Below are 16,440 nucleotides of genomic sequence, written 5' to 3'. Positions count from 1 at the left end.
GGGTTATTAGTTTAGCCTGCATTGCAATATTGTAAATGTTTGAGAGACAAGTTCATATCACGATAACACCATATCATTTTTAATATATTGCCCAGCCCTGGAGTGTAGAAAAACAGAACTACTCAGCAACGTAGGCCTGATTTAGTTTATAAATATGAAGACCAGCACATAGACAGACATTGCCATGTCTGGCTTTGCCCATTGTTCTGTGGCACTTCTGGCCACTTGGCTCATCTGCAGAGTAAGAGTAGTTGTTTATGATTATATACACTGTTTCTTTCTCTCTTTTTTTTTTTTTTTTTTTTTTTTTTGGCGGGGGGGACGTCTGTATGTGAAATCACTGAAAATATGTAATAACACTGGACACTTTGGTGGGGTATCAGTTACCAAAAAAGGCTGAGAACATAATCAACCATCAAGTTTTGAAAATGTGAATTTCTGCTTTCCAGCAATTCCAGCCAAACTCAGGCAGCTATTTTCATGTGTTTTTATCAAGCAGACAGAGCTTCTATCTGTGAAGTGGATGGAAAGGGTCGATCGCATGCATAGGATGAAAGCGAGTGCTGATTATTTGAATATTTCAGTATTGTGGATGCGCCAGAGGCACAGATGAAGAGTGTCAGTAGGGTTAGCAGACTGCTTTCTCCACCCAAAATTAACACGCACACACACACACACACACACATCATGTATTATTTGCCAAGTCTTTAAAAGCCATGGAATGGTAATATGTTATTGTGGACTCCCCACTGGTCCCGTCTCACCTTCCCCCAAGATTTTGTGTTTGTGTTTTTTTTAGATTTAGGACTGAAAAGACTATGGGAGTACCACTGTAGGATGTTTTATTTATTATTTTTGCCATAAATTGCAATATGTCAGTTGACAGGTCAAAGTCACGTATTAGACATTTTCAAAAGATTAACTGTTTACATTTGTTTACAATATATTGAAAAACTGATGCATCAATAAAGCGGTCAAATATGATTTTGTCGTTTCCGTGGTCCTCTGTGGTCTTTATTTATCAGTTCAACAAAATAATAATAACCAGGGCATTTTTCAAACTCCCAATAGTAACATACGCAGGACTGCTCCGACCTTGCGATATCTGGAGCGAGATGTTCTAAAGACGCGTCACGTTTGAATTCGGTCTTTTATTATGACGCCGTTGTTTCGCACACCGGAAGTGCTCGTTGACATGGAAATACGGGCCTATATTTCTATTTTCGTTCCCCCATCGGAGGGCCGCGCGCCAGCGACGCCAGCGACAACTTCGCCCCTGGGAACCCCGCCACGTTCTCCCCGAGCTCTCCCGCTGACGACTCCCCGCGGCGGCGGCGGCTGCAGCCCGAATGGCGAATTACCGAGCGTTCCACGCCCAGCTGGCCGGCATCATGGAGACCCTGACCCGCGCCGCGGTGGCGGAGATCTGCGAGCTGGTGGACGACGGGTACGCGGTGCTGCACCTGGAGATCTCGCGCCACCAGAAGGAGAACGAGGAGCTGCGCAGGAAGCTGCAGCTGATCGAGAGCATCGTTGCGCGGGGGGCCGGGCCAGGACACGAGGGGCTCGAGGCGGAGGAAAAGGCGACGACGTCGGGCGAGTGTTCTGTACGTTCCACTCTGTTACGGTGGTGGTGGTGTTTAAAGTTGGCTCTGTGGTGCAGCTTTTTGTGTGTGTGTGTGTGTGTGTGTGTGTGTGTGTATTCATGGTGTCCGTGTAAATTGATTGATTTGTCTGTACTGACTGCGGCTGGTGTTTCAGTCACGTGACGGAGAGGAGAGCGGACCAATCACAGTGCAGATCAAAGAAGAGGCAGCAGGAGGGATCGGTGAGTCCAACTTTTCACCTGTCATTAGTGGTTCCTCAGAATCATTTATAATACCTTGCTAGTAACCATGCCCTGATGTTTTTGTTTTTTTTTTTGCTTTATCCTTATACAAAAACTATTACATTTAGCAATTATTAAATATGACCAAATTAATTCCCATGGAAATTGTTAAAACTATTTTTTTTTAAGAAAATACAAGCTATTCACTTCCCAATAGAACAGTGAACCAAAACAGACAGCAGGGGTGCTGGATTGAAAACAATGTCAGCATAATCCACACGAGAGACTGTGGAGGCATCTACAGTGAAATCATCATGTTCTGCCATCGACTACCACAAAGAAATGTGGGCATGTGTACCCACTATACATTTTACAGGGGTGATGGTATATGCACATTACATGGGTCTCTTTGAGTACCGCATTTCTGTCTCAAAGACATCCTTGTTTTGCTGTCCACATAATGCCGAACTTTTGCCGGTCTTTGCGAAGGGAGACAGCTCTCCTGTGGACTGGTTAATGTGCTCTTCAAAATGCACCTGCAGAATTTGCTGAGGATCTTGGTTGACATGACAATCTTCCTCAGCCTCAAGAAGCACAGCCGCTGTTACGCCTTCTTGACCATCTCTGTGGCATTCAATGTGCAGTTGAGGTCCTCAATGATGTGGAAGTCCATGTATTTAAAGCTGCTCACCTCTCCATTTCAAGCTCTCGAATGAACAATGGCTAATGAGACCGAACCCTCTTCTTTTCCTTTCATCCACTATCACCTCTTTTGTGTTTTCTGTGCGGAGAATGAGGTTGTTGGCCTCACACCATGACACCAGAACGGTCACTTCTCTCCTGTAGGACGCGACCGATCACTGCGGTACCAACCGCAAACTTCAGGGTGATGTTGTCTTTGTGGGAGGTGACACAGTTGTGGGTGAACAGGGTGTAGAGTATGGGGCTGAGGACACAACCTAGTGGGATACTGTCATGGACTAATTTGAGTGTGAGCTCAAAGTCTTAAGTCGAAATCTTCTTCTGAAAAATAGACCAAGTCTATTTATAAATTGACCTCCGGAGTCAAGGAGGTGCAGTGAGCTGTTTTAATACGGAATTCAGCAGTCGTGATCCCATGGCAGCGCGCACATTGCTCATCCCAGCAATGCTGGGATTCTGCATCGATGCAGCGCAGAACATAATTGATTATATCATAACGACGTTTCTTGGTGATTTTCTGGCGGTGGCATAAACATCCTCGTTAAAAAGTAGTGACTGTGGTGGCCTTGTTCTCATATCACGGTCAAAGTTACGTCTTGACGTATTTTCATGCGACCAATTGAGTCAAAGTGTGCAGATATCTACAACACGAGCCCCACATTGAGTGCAGCGTTTGGTCTGAAAGCGGCTTTAGATTTTCCCCAATGTCTGTGTTCAGTCCGCCCTCACCTGATGCCACGGACATCTGAACCAGGCATTTTTCTGCCATTTGTGGCTTCAGGTTGTAACGGTTTGGGTCTGTGTGTAGAGGAGGAAATTATGTAATAATAAAGAGACCACAGGAGCTTGGACCAGTCTGCTCTGGTCCTGTGCTTGGTGGAAAATTGATATGCATCAGGACCGGAGCAGACGACTAACTCCGCCCCACAGCATAGTGACGTGCATTTATGGGATGCATCATGATTCATTAATAATCGTAACCGAATCGTGAGACCAGTGAAGGTTTATACCTGTAGTTTACATGCACAAAAGCATACAACAATACATAATACACTTTAATATCTACTGTAATGCTGATATGTTCCCAACCAATATCTTATTTATCTGTGCTCCTTATCTGTGCAAACACAGTCAGTATAAGTGTGTGCCCTCAGGTGAACATTATTGTCCATCCTTCATCATAATTCGTATAATGGCTGCGAATGTCCAGCCATTATCTTTTTGAGTTGCGAATGGTTATGAGCTTCGAACAGTCAGGCATGCTCACCAATCTGTGTTCACCCCTCTGTGCTCCACAACTTCCAGGCCTCGGTTGGTTTTGGACCTCGGGAATGACCGTATTAAAGGCAGAGCTGTAATCAACAAAGAATCCAGAAACAGGAGTCTTTGTTTTCCAGGTGGGAGAGGGAACAATGAAGGCTGGCAGGCATACTGCAGGGTTTCAGAGTGTCTGGGATACAACTCTGGATGTGGGCCAGCAAGACTTTCTCAAAACACTTCGCTATGACTGGAGTGAGTGCTACTGGTCTATAGTTGTTCAGACAGGTGGCTGGGTTTTTCTTGAGGACGGGGGACGATGAACCTGAATGGCCGAATCCCAAACCCTAATCAGCTCTCTGCCCAGCAGTTCACATGGTTGGCTGATTAAATGGGACTACTGTATGCATGAAATTACAGAATGCCTAACTCTGAATGCACTATGAAGTGGGTCCATTTACATTTACAGCATTTATCAGACACCCTTATCCAGAGCGACTTACAATAGGTAATTACAGGGACAGTCCCCCCTGGAGCAGCTTAGGGTTAAGTGTCTTGCTTAGGGACACAATGGTAGTAAGTGGGATTCGAACCCGGCTCTTCTGGTTCATAGGCGAGTGTGTTACCCACTAGGCTACTACCACCCAGTCAGCTGACTACATGCATGAGCGTTATATGTCCCATCACCTATTTTTAATCATCATAAATGCTCTCTGTGTGTTTCCTGCAGTTGAAAATGGACAAGCTGTAGATGCCGTTTCCCAGGATTCCCTTGAGGATGACGTTGAGGAGATTCCTTCTGAAACACACATACTTGGGGAGGATGTGGACACACTGTCACACACACCCGGTCAGGACACGCATGGCCACTCCGATCTAGACCTGCAGTCCTCTGTCCTGCTGAGCAGTGATGAAGACACACACCCTGAAGATCCCCTCTGCTCTTACAATGTGCGGCCAGACGTACAGGCTGTGTCCTTCGCCAGCCGCGCCTTCCTGGATGGGGTGTGTGTGAAGCGTGACGGCTTCTGCGACCCCACACTCGGCCTCGGAGCAGACTGGGCTGCACACTCTGCATCTGTGGCACCCAGACACACACTGACGCACAGACTCTCACACACAGCCTCATTGGCTGAAAACATCTCTACCCAAAACGCAGCGCTGTACCCAGCTTCACGCCTCAGCCTGGCCACAGTCACCCTGAGCAACCGCGCCCGAACGTGTGTGTTCGGCTGCACGTCGCTGCGTGGGGGCGTGTGCAAAAAACACTTCATCTGCTCGTTCTGCGGCAAAAGCTTCACAACTTCACAGAGCCTGGACACGCACACACGCATACACACGGGCGAGAGGCCCTTCCGCTGCGAGCAGTGCGGCAAGCGCTTCACGCAGTCGGGTCACCTGACCGCCCATCAGACCGTGCACACCGGAGAGCGGCCGTACGAGTGCACACACTGCGGCAAGCGGTTTGCGGGGAAACAGTACCTACGCATTCACATCAAGAAGCACCACCCAGAGCAGAGTCTCCAAACACAGCAGCCGACTGTGCCCTGAACATCGACGTTTAGATTTGAAACATGGACAAAGAGCAAGCCTGCTCATTCCACAACACGGACACGTGCATCCGCCAATGCTGTTGATCATTCAGAAAATCTGGGGGTTAAAGGTCCCCTGACATGAAAATTTCACTTTTGAGATTATTAAACATTAATATGTGTAGGCTGCTCTCCTCCTCGTCCCGCCTCTCTCCTCCTCATTAGCATTTTAAGCTACAGACACCAAAATGGTGTTGTCCTGGGGAAATCTCATTGTGGGACTGGCTCAAAGTGACTGTAATTCTGCACCACGGCTATATTATTTCAGAAAGAGACTTAATTTAAAAATAAGGGGACCACTAATACCATGAAAAAAATTGTCAGGGGACCTTTAAGATGTAGTACCAGTTTATATTGGGCTCACTACAATTTCCTCCATAGAGTTAACTTTTTTGCTCATTTGACATGGATTTGTGTCAGAGGTGTCTTTTTTTTTTTTTTTTTTTCTCCAAGAGAAGTGGCCAAGAGGCCGTTTGAAATTCTTTTGAATTATTTCATTCTGATTTTGTGTGTGCATTCAAACTCTCGGGATTGAGTTTTACTAATTGTTACATTTATTTGCCTCCAGAATAGTATTTACTAATTTCGAAATAATTTGCCGTGAACAAATTTAGTTGAATTGAAGGCTACATCTAAGGTTTGTGGAAAAACATATTGTTAAAAAATAGGAAGCACAGATCCATACATTTTGAAGTTTGAAAAAATGTATATTTAAATAACCACATATACCTTACATAAACTGTTCTGTTATTTTTGCCTTTTCCAGATAGTGTGTAAAAGATAATAATAAAATGTTTTTTTAATTAATCCTATAATTATATATGAACACATATACAGTATATGTTTATTTTATATGAAGTTGGATGCATGCAGTGATTTTAATACATTCACTCTGTAATATATTCAAGCAGCTGTCACGTTCCTAGGGGTTTAACAAACGCGACAAGGGTGTGGAGAGGAGGAGATCCACTGTTACACACTCACAACCAAACAAAGGATACAAACAGTGCTTTTATTTACAGGGTGCTAACAGGTACAATAAAAGAGCGGATTCAGGACAGCTAACCAACATCAGAACAGCCTAAAGGAAGATATGGTCCAGCGGGGATAACTCAAACATGCACAAGTTAACCAAAAAGGGCACATAAAGCTAACAACAAAGGGGTCTATCACACAAAACAACAAGACAAACAAATGAGATCCGCAACGGCGCTCCTTGCAGAGCTCCGTGGACCCTGGGGACCTCCCGAAAGAGTAAGGGCCTAGCAGACCCTGGGGACCTGCCACACACCATCTGAAGTCTCTTTATATAGGTGGTGATGACCAATAGGCAGATGGTAGGTGGAGCTGGTAGGATTCAACTCCTCCCACAAAGTCAACCTGAAAGAGACAGGACACGTGGGAGCATATGTCCAGGGACGTAACACAGCATATATTAGGTAAATGGGTTTACACTACGAGCTAGATACACTCCTGCACGCCCTCTCAGATCTGCAAATGAAATGAGACTGAAAATTCTCTCTTCACGGGGTCTCCGATCCCAATCAACTCTGTTCTCCTTTGTTGTCCCTGGCTGGTGGAACAACTTGCCCTGCTCCATTCGACTAGCCGAGACTACTACCACCTTTAAGAAGTAGTTGATAACCCACTTATTCAAAAAGTATTTCAGACGAATTTAACACTTACACATGCACACACACTGCACAAAATAAATAAATAGATAAAAGTTTATTCGTCTAGCACTTAACAATCTCCAAGCATGTTCTTTTTCTAACAAGTTAGGCTTTATCAGGGCTCTTAGTTTTGTAAACTCAAAATCTATAGAAATCGAACGAGAATTGCTGGTGTCTTCCTCCTGTAAGTCGCTTTGGATAAAAGCGTCTGCAAAATAAAGTAAAGTAAAGTAAAATATTGGCTTACCCAGGTGAGGGTCGTGGAGGTAGAGCTGGTCAGACCAGACATACAGCAATGGTCTCCAGCCAGTCCTGGGGCATACCAAGGGGTTCCCAACACATCCAGGAGATATAATCTCGCTAGCAGGTCCTGGGCCTTCCCTGGGATCACCGCTCAGTGGGACATGCCCGAAAGAGATGCAATGGCAATCTCTCACTGGGTGTCCTTATGAAATACTCAAACCATCTCAGCTCAACCTCGAGGCTCTTCAGGACCATCCTATTAAGGTGTTGGAAAATATATAGAAGTTATCATGCAATTACCTTTTATTTCCTTTTTGACATTTATATCTCACATGTATTAAACTGTATTATTCTTTTTAATATGCGCACTATATTTAATCATTAGTCTCTTGGATGAGAAACTGGTGGGCTAAAGGTTGTTTGCAGAACAGAATGACCGCGACTTGATAAGAGGAGGCCTGCAGCCGCAGCGAAGCAAGAAAACAAGAAGACCTTGCGATGGAGCGTCTACCAAGAGACAACCCTACATGCAAATTATAAGCTTATATGGTGTGATCCTGTGATGAATGTACCTTTATTATATAAAAAGAGAGGAAGCGGAAGAGACGGCAGAGCTTTTGGAGGCATGGTCGTCTCTGATCGATCTCCTTGCAAGTAAAAAGAGAGCTCAACTGCTTCGTGTCATATCTCTCTATTTTATAAGTGTTGGATAAGACGGATAACTCTAACATAAGGAGAGTAACTCCTGCAACCCTGCAAACAAACCTAATTTCACCAGATTTTTTCCAAGGACCTGTTCTATCTGTCAATGCCAAAGATCATGACCCTAGATGAGGATAGGGACATCGAGTGACTGGTAAATCGAGAGCCTTGTTCTTGCACTTAGCAGAGTCAGCAACTGTGATGTGGTCTGATGTGGTTTCTGGCACTGCCTCCTGATAAGAGGGCATGTCCACCAGCTTGAGGAACTCTTCAAAAATAGTCATTCCACTGCTTAGTATTCCTGAATATGGTTCTAAAAACATATTCAGAAAGCATTTATTCATTTATTTAACTGTAGATCGATTCCATAAATGAAAATCCTGTAATGGGTTTTAATCATTTTGACAGGAAGAGGGAAGTGTTTTAATGACATGTTATCTGCAGTAGGTGGCAGTAAATGAGTTTCAAGTGGTCCAAAATGAACAAAGGTACATTCTGAACAATGTTAAAGTGATTCATTCATAAAGCTGACATATAACAATATTTTTTTGCAAATGAGTAATAAATCTGCAAACATTCAGTATGTATTTTATAAATGTGTTTATTTAGTCATAGATTCATTTAAATGGGCAATTACAGATTCAGCCACAACATGATCCATATTTAAGTAGTAGAAAAATACACTGCAAAAAATTCAATCTTAAAAACCAAGGCCACTCACTTCTGACCAGATTTAGAAATCCGTACATTTCCCTGACACTCAAGAGGGAAAATTGTGCCTCCATTTGAAAGGCAACTTTGCCAATCTGTAAATGACAGTTTAGTCTAAAATATACATTTAAGATTAAATTTTACAGTGTATGTGCAATATCGGATATAAGGTCCTAGGCTACAGCAGGTACAGTCCCTACTTTACTCATTTAATTACATTTCATCATAAACGTAAAATCTAAACTGAGCATGCAAGTGCAGCTAATACAGTATGCTGTATTAGATCCCTTAAACTCACAAAGCTCACTGATAAAAAAGAAACACAAACAAGACACAACCTCTTGATCCATCTTTTCAGTGCATAAGCATAGCGAATATAGTGTAAATAATGGTTTTAGAATCACTATCCTTTAATAAACTGTTCTGGGATCATTTTTTGCCAATATCGTTGAGGTAAGAGAGAGGGTCTGAGTGCTGATCCCAGAACAGTCGGTAGCACAAATCTTTCATGTCTAAACTTTGGTCCTGGTTTGTATCTGTACTTAGGCTGAGGTTTGTGTACTTGTTTGTGCATTTTTGCATAAATGTGCACTACCATCTTGTCTGTTAACAACCAGTTAACACACAACAAGGAGGAAGACTAAATTATTAAAAAAGAAACACACATATGGTTAACACAGCTTTTCAGTTAACTACTAAAAACTGGAGAACTTTCTACACTTCAACATTTTTACATGTTTGTGTCCTCAACATAAAATTCCACAGTGAACTTCCTTCAACTTGTCTCCCCGTACCCTTCATCAGAACATGTGTGTGTGTTAGTATACAAGGGTAAAACACAGAAATACACTCCAGGTCCCTGGTTAAAAATGAAGATAATATTTTCTCCTAAAATATACCCTCAAGTATAAATTTGTGGGATCCAAGAATACTGTATTTTGACCATTTCCCATGTATAAATTTTTGGCAGATTCTGCAGATATTTCCCGCAATTATCCTGAATATACACACAATCATGGTTATGATCACCAAATATGATCATAACCAATTTCAAAGGGTTTTCAAAAGGGTGTGCTTGGATTCCTAATTACATCAAAACCATAATAAATACCCCAGTAAAGGTAACCATCAATCACTTTACACCACCACAGCGACTGTAACACCCAAGTATGCATGAACACAGGCTACAGTAACGTCATATAAATTAATATAGATTCCGACAGACTCATTTCCATATGCCAAGTGTGTGTGATGTGTGTGTGTTTGTGCTTTATCACACAACAGCACTAATGTCTAATTAAACAAACTTTTTTTCTGTTGAACACACCGACTTACAGGCCATTCGGAAACGAGCCTGCCCACTCCCTTCACATCCAAAAAAGGACCAATCAAATGCCTTGCAACATGACAAAGGATATGATTAAATAAAAAATACTAAGAACAAACAAAAACTCTACGTGATAGAGTATCTTTACCACATATTCCATCTGCTTTAAAAGCATATAGTTCTCCTTCAGCTTGGCTTGATTTGAGGCCCAAACATGGTTTGAAACCCAGAAGTACATATAACTAATTAATTCATTATTATCCTGCTTTATATTTATATCCTACCATTTCTTTCCTGTTGGCTCTTGCTTCCTTTGGCTTCATTTCATCTTAATATATAGTACATAATTTATCGCATAATTACAAATGCTCCATATCTTAATAGCTTAGTTTCTGATGTAACATGTTTTAGCCAATGTCATTATTGCAGAAACAATACGCCCTAATACGTTTACACACCTTGCGTGTGTGGATTTTATTACATAAGGAAGGCACTTCACCTACAGAAATCTAGAAAAATGGCACTTTAAAATTCCTACATTTCAATGCCATACAAACCTATGACAGCAGAATTTTTAAAGGCTCTCATGTTTTTGTGCAATAATATGAGTCCCTGCTCTGAGAATTTGTCTTTGACAGCCATGTTGGAACAACTCAAACCACCAAGGTGAACTTTAACAACATGTTACAACGAACACAGAGAATTTTCGAAACACAGCAGCCCTTATGAGATTTATCTGATGTGTATGTGTGCATATGTCTTTATTCATTCCTTGAGGTTATGTCCTGAAAAAGAAAGACAACAGGACAATACAATTCTGGGTTAGAATGAAAGGGGAGATTTCACGTCTCTGTCTCAAGATTCTGCGTAACTCAACCCCAGTCCCAAAGGCAGGGGGTTACTATGGCAACTCACCTCTGTCTTTGTGCGACTCCACTTCACAGTACCACTTGGTTTAGAGAGGACCACAGGACAGCAGCAGTGGTGGAAAGTGAGGGAAAGATACAATGACAAGAAATCAGTATTAAAGCTATTTTCTAGTCATAAATGTAAAATAACACTTGACTGATTTTTAGCACAGTATTTAATTTACATTTTTGGCATCAGTTATTAAAATTTTATTTAAAGTTAGAAGCCTAAAATGTGTTCTTTCCAAATGTACTGTCAGACAGTTCCACTACTAGTTCCTAGTAGTGCCTCCCTATATGAATATCAATCAGCCGTCAAAACGTGATTGATTAGAAAAAAACGAATTGATTAGATTATGTTCTTTATTTACAGTTATTTCTTTTCATCTGAAATGATGGCTGATATTTGTTGACAACTACAACTGATAAAATGCAACCAATATACTCACATAATGATGTCACCATCACCACAAACGTGATGACCACAGCAACGCCTCCTGCTTCCCACCTGTGGAATTTAGACCTCATCAAAATCTGTTACTCAAACCAGAAATAAATAGACCTACAAATATTAATTCCCAAATGTGCAAACATAACTGGTTCACCTTGAGAAAACTGCAGCGCAGAGACTTGTGAAGATGATGAGGAGGAGGAAGGCCTTCGTCAATGTGCCATCTGAAAATGACACACACGTTGTTTTAAATGGTATCGTTTCATGTTTGATGCTACACACATGGCACTACTGACCTGATGTGGAGCATGCTGGGGAGCTGTAACTATTATGGATGAATTCAGATGGGGGCGGGACTTCCAGAAGGCCACCCACTGATTGACTGAACTCATGCACAGGAGATGCCTCAATCCGACGTTCTTCTTCCTCAAGAATTTTCATCTTATCTGGCGTGGAGACCACCGCAGAGGAATCTACAAAAGTTTAAAACTTGAGTGCAATCTATATGATAAACCTGCCATCAAAAGCTTCAGCACACACTGGAGTAGAGTTTTAAATATCAAAATATTTGGACTATTCAATGAAGCTGTATAATTATATAATTAAGTTTATCAAACTCACCATAGGTGAAGCTGAGGGGCATTTCCTTCATGGGCGTGCTGCTGTGCTGAAAAGACATGTGGCCACATTCAGAACAGGAGTGGCTCCATTCAAACGAGGCGGGGCTGCTGTCATGTGAGGGGAAGCACTCTTCGAAGGGGGTGTGGCTGTATCTGAACGGGGTGTGGCCGTGTTCATCCCATGTTGGTTCCTCTAGGGGGGTGGGGTCTGACCTCCCAAACACTTTAAGCAGGCTAGCCAGTGATCTCCGAGCTCGCCGTCTACGTCGAAATATGCTACACACACACACACATACACACACACACACACACACACACAAATTTAATAAAAACAAGGGTATCTTAGCAACCAAACAGATTACATCACCTCTTAACAGGCTCTTAACATTTATGTCACACACCAAAAATGTACAAGTACTCCAGAACAACCTAGAACAAATCTCACGTGTTCTTAATGAGAGTCGGCACACACACACACACACACACACACACTCTTTCTCTCTCTCTCTTCAATATTCAAATAAAAAAAAAACAGCACACACATTAGCTCACTCGTACAACCTCACCGGACCAGGTTCTCCTTGTATGAAACATTGGTCTTCGAGGGAGTGAGAGTAATGCTCCCCTCATCGTATGCAACAATGCTGTCTTCTGTGATGACGTAGTATCCGTTGGCCAGCAGACGGGGGCTGCGCCGACACTGGCAAAGTGATCCTGTCAGCGGATTGGCCGAAAAACACTCGTAGCTGTAGTCCGAGAAAAAGGAATCATCCAGCCTAGGAAGTCAAGAGGTTTATTTGTAACACCCTCTCACTAACACGCACACACCTACACCGTACATCTATACACACAGCCGTACCTGAGGCAGGACATGTTAGCTCTTGAGCTCCTGGTCTTTATGGGGGAACCTGGAGCAACATGAACATTAATGTTGATTCATATCAGTGAAGTGGCTGCCAGTAGAGGTGGTCCTGAGAAAAGCCTCCTGCTGCTAATTTTGGTCTAGGAGATTATACTGGATGTTGTGTAAAGATATGTTAGATATTTGCCTCATATTAATGCAAAAGAGAGGTTGTAATAAATACCCAATTATTGCTCATTTAAACAAACTTTGAGGTCTTTTAAGGTTAAAGAACCCCAGGTGAAAGCAAACCTGCTGCTTTCCCTGCCATCTGATCATAATGCACAGATTTTCTTGTGTGTGTGTGTGTGTGTGTGTGTGTGTGTGTGTGTGAGGTGAATAAAATGAAAAAAGTAAGACGACTCACTGGTCACAGCTCCACGAAAGAAAAAGGCCATTTTTCTCACGACCCTGTAGACCACACACAAGCATGTCATTCCACATGAATACAGCAGACATACAGGAATTATTAGTATTCTCCCCCAGCAGGGATTCTTTCACGAGCTTGATAAATAAGCGATGAAATGTTAACCTACATGTGCACACACACACAACTTCTAAATTCTTTCTGGGGGTTGCTGCTCACTAATGGCTGCAGCAGATGCGTCTCTCCCTCACACACACACACACAGCACTTTCTTCCTCACAATCCATGACAGAAAAAAAATATCCATGTTGCCACACTGTTCTCTCTGAAATTCATATTACTTGGAATGTTTGCAGAATAGCGTCTCTTGGTGGAACATTGTTTATGTATGTATGTATGTATGTATGTGTGTGTGTATGTGTGTGTGTGTGTTGAGAAAGGCTTTCTGAGATTCTTTTTTGTACTAGTGAGGTCATGTTTCCCGTTTCCTGTGTAAGAGGCCGTGTCAGCGATTGGTTGAAAAATGCTCCCATGATCCCCGCAAAACATGGGAGCCCAGTACAGTTGTTACCTCATCTTGGTGTATGAGTGACCAAGCTGAGAATGCCCCCCCACACACACACACACACACACAAGTCTTTGTTCTGTCCTGTAACTGCCATGCTACTCTGTGGTCACGTGATCAGCTCTGTTTAGGTTTGAACAGGAAAAGCAAATGGAAACCAAACTTCCTCCACAGTTTCCTCTGACAAACATAGACCATTATTAACATTCTTCTATATGCTACTGTCATTTTTAAAAACATGATCTAATGAACATCACGGGATGATGTCTCATTTCTGAAATGCTATCCAATTTTCTGGAAACCAAAACTATAATGACAAAGTGCTCAGTAGAAAAGTGAGACACCAGGCCAGATGATTATCTTTTTTTAAAAATTGCCAATTTAAAATCCGTGCAGTCTGTTTTAGCGAACAACGCAATGGTAGTATGTGGGGTTGGAACTTGTGACTCTGAGATCTTCTCGTTCTTAACCACTCCACTACTCCACTAATTTGTCCATTGATTTCGTTTGGTTCTATTGTTTTCGTTTGTTTTTTTTTTCTGTATAAAACATCTTAAACAGTCCAGAAAACCATGAATCCCTTATCTTCTGTCGGCTGGGAAACAGTCCAGTCTCAGCTTCATACGCTGCAGCCATAATATGGAATTATATGAAATCCTGCATACGTTAAAATGCTGACGTCTGTCACTCTCTTGGCTAAAATGAACGAAGCGAACGTAGACCCGTTTACTGTATTAAATTGTTTTTTGGTTTGTTGGTTGTTAGAAGGGCCTCTGCGCTTTGTGCGCGGACAGCACATGCGGGATTCTGCGCTGATGCGCAAAACAGCCGATCTGACGCAACTCGGAACTGGCAAGACGCAACCCCGATCCCGCAAATCCGATTCCTCAACCACGATCCCGCAAATCCGATTCCTCAACCCCGATCCCGCAAATCCGATTCCTCAACCCCGATCCCGCAAATCCGATTCCTCAACCCCGATCCCGCAACCACGATCCTGCGACCCGATCCCGCAACCCTGATCACACAACATAACGCGACAGACATCACCGACCTCCAGGATTTTACAAGAAATCGGATGCGGCAGGGTGTTTTCCACCGCAGCCTGGCGGCCCGATAACTCTGCGGCGACCCGACAAATTCCGACAAATTCAATCGCGGACACATTTTAATCGGCCTACGCGTGAGTGGATACGAATGATAGTTTTACTCCGAAGCCATTCATGATCACAGCGGCCCTTTGGACGCGCCCCTCGAATTCAGGCGACGGTCAAGTCCATGTCTGCGTCCCGCATCGCCGCACATGAAGAATCGGGCCGTGAGAAAGAAACGCTACTTACAGTCCGCGTCCGCCGTATAATGTTCATGTAACGGGAGCAGGACGCGCGTCTGTCTCCCGTCGCCGCGCCGCGCGACCCCCGTCCGTCCGTCCGTCCGTCGGATCCGCGCCGTCTCGGTTTCTTCAGCAGCAGCAAACCGCGCCTACTGTAGCCCCGATCACCAGACTATACACTCACGCAGGACAGACAGTACAGGCCAAACGTTTGGACACACCTTCCATGTGTTTTTTTTTTATTTTCATGACCATTTACATTTGTAGATTCTCACTGAAGGCATCAGAACTATGAATGAACACATGTGGAGTTTTGTACTTAACAAAAAAGTTGAAATAACTGAAAATAACTGAATGTTTTATATTCTAGTTTCTTCCGCCCTTTGCTCTGATTACTGCTTTGCACACTCTTGCCGTTCTCTCTCGATGAACTTCAAGAGGTCGTCACCTAAAATGGTTTTCCAACAGTCTTGAAGGAGTTCCCAGAGGTGTTTAGCACTTGTTGGCCCCATTGCCTTCACTCTGCGGTCCAGCTCACCCCAAACCATCTCGACTGGGTTCAGGTCCGGTGACTGTGGAGGCCAGGTCTCCACTTTTTGTTAAGTACATAACTCCACATGTGTTCATTCATAGTTTTGATGCCTTCAGTGAGAATCTTCCAATATACATGGTCATGAAAATAAAGAAAACACATTGAATGAGAAGGTGTGTCCAAACTTTTGGCCTGTACTGTACCTCTCATTTACACACACATACACACACACACACACACACACACACACACACACACATAGAATAGATGCAAGTGAAGCATCTATTCAATTGCAAGATACAGAGGAATGAAATTACAGAAAATTGCCTCGGGGGTTAAATTTCCCCAAAAAGCAGTATCAGTATTCTGGTTGGTATAACATGAACACTCATATGTTGCTTGTATGTTAGATATATGGATGTAAGTATGTATGGGAATATGGGAATATTCTGTTGTGTTATTGCACTTTGCGAATGTTACTTCGCAAAGTAGGCCAACCTAGATGACAGACAACAGAAGACTGAAATTCTGAAATTAGTTTACAGGAAGTATACGGTGGAAAGCCTTTAAACCAGGGAGTGTCTAAACGTTTTTCAATGAGGGCCACATGTAAAAAAAATATATATGAATGACTGGGCCACTAACTAGAGGTGAGGGATATTGGCTCACATGCTTGGTTTTGTAGTGCCGTCCACTGATGTAATTTGTGGGGGTTTAGGGGGTTCATG

The 16,440-nt window shown here is 43.0% G+C and overlaps 2 protein-coding genes across 5 annotated transcripts; one reads left to right on the top strand and one right to left on the bottom strand.

Annotated features, from left to right (window-relative positions):
• The first annotated feature begins 1,182 nt into the window (after window positions 1-1,182).
• On the top strand, window positions 1,183-5,555 carry LOC114788997 (zinc finger protein 235). The gene is made up of 3 exons (XM_028978022.1): window positions 1,183-1,607; window positions 1,762-1,828; window positions 4,518-5,555. Exons 1-3 carry the CDS (start codon window positions 1,350-1,352, stop codon window positions 5,336-5,338), a joined length of 1,146 nt encoding a protein of 381 aa, XP_028833855.1. The 5' UTR covers window positions 1,183-1,349; the 3' UTR covers window positions 5,339-5,555.
• Window positions 5,556-8,580: 3,025 nt separating this feature from the next.
• On the bottom strand, window positions 8,581-15,371 carry tmem71 (transmembrane protein 71). Of its 4 annotated transcripts, none has more exons than XM_028978028.1 (10): window positions 15,188-15,371; window positions 13,283-13,326; window positions 12,874-12,922; window positions 12,581-12,790; window positions 12,016-12,290; window positions 11,691-11,867; window positions 11,549-11,618; window positions 11,393-11,451; window positions 10,951-11,000; window positions 8,581-10,820 (listed from the first exon to the last, which is right to left on the bottom strand). In XM_028978028.1, the coding sequence occupies exons 2-10, from the start codon at window positions 13,311-13,313 to the stop codon at window positions 10,797-10,799; spliced, it is 945 nt and encodes a 314-aa protein (XP_028833861.1). In that variant the 5' UTR covers window positions 13,314-13,326; window positions 15,188-15,371; the 3' UTR covers window positions 8,581-10,796. The 4 variants fall into 4 exon arrangements, with proteins under 4 accessions (XP_028833861.1, XP_028833860.1, XP_028833858.1 ...); XM_028978027.1 differs by lacking the exon at window positions 15,188-15,371 and adding an exon at window positions 15,058-15,083; XM_028978025.1 differs by lacking the exon at window positions 15,188-15,371 and having other exon boundaries at window positions 13,283-15,038.
• Between the last annotated feature and the right edge of the window lie 1,069 nt (window positions 15,372-16,440).

The sequence above is a fragment of the Denticeps clupeoides genome, chromosome 4 (genome assembly GCF_900700375.1).
Source record: "Denticeps clupeoides chromosome 4, fDenClu1.1, whole genome shotgun sequence".
Lineage (NCBI taxonomy): Eukaryota > Metazoa > Chordata > Actinopteri > Clupeiformes > Denticipitidae > Denticeps > Denticeps clupeoides.
Note: the sequence above shows the minus strand (reverse complement) of the source record. Positions and strands in the feature narration are given on the sequence as shown.

What these genes read in the sequence shown, in the direction of transcription:
- LOC114788997 (XM_028978022.1), top strand. Translation starts at nt 1,350, where the DNA reads ATGGCGAATTACCGAGCGTTCCACGCCCAGCTGGCCGGCATCATGGAG. An exon ending in CGACGTCGGGCGAGTGTTCT is followed by an intron (nt 1,608 to 1,761) that starts GTACGTTCCACT and finishes CTGGTGTTTCAG; the next exon opens with TCACGTGACGGAGAGGAGAG. An exon ending in AGAGGCAGCAGGAGGGATCG is followed by an intron (nt 1,829 to 4,517) that starts GTGAGTCCAACT and finishes TGTTTCCTGCAG; the next exon opens with TTGAAAATGGACAAGCTGTA.
- tmem71 (XM_028978025.1), bottom strand. Translation starts at nt 13,352, where the DNA reads ATGACATGCTTGTGTGTGGTCTACAGGGTCGTGAGAAAAATGGCCTTT. An exon ending in CTTTCGTGGAGCTGTGACCA is followed by an intron (nt 12,923 to 13,282) that starts GTGAGTCGTCTT and finishes ATGTTGCTCCAG; the next exon opens with GTTCCCCCATAAAGACCAGG. An exon ending in GCCCCTCAGCTTCACCTATG is followed by an intron (nt 11,868 to 12,015) that starts GTGAGTTTGATA and finishes AAACTTTTGTAG; the next exon opens with ATTCCTCTGCGGTGGTCTCC.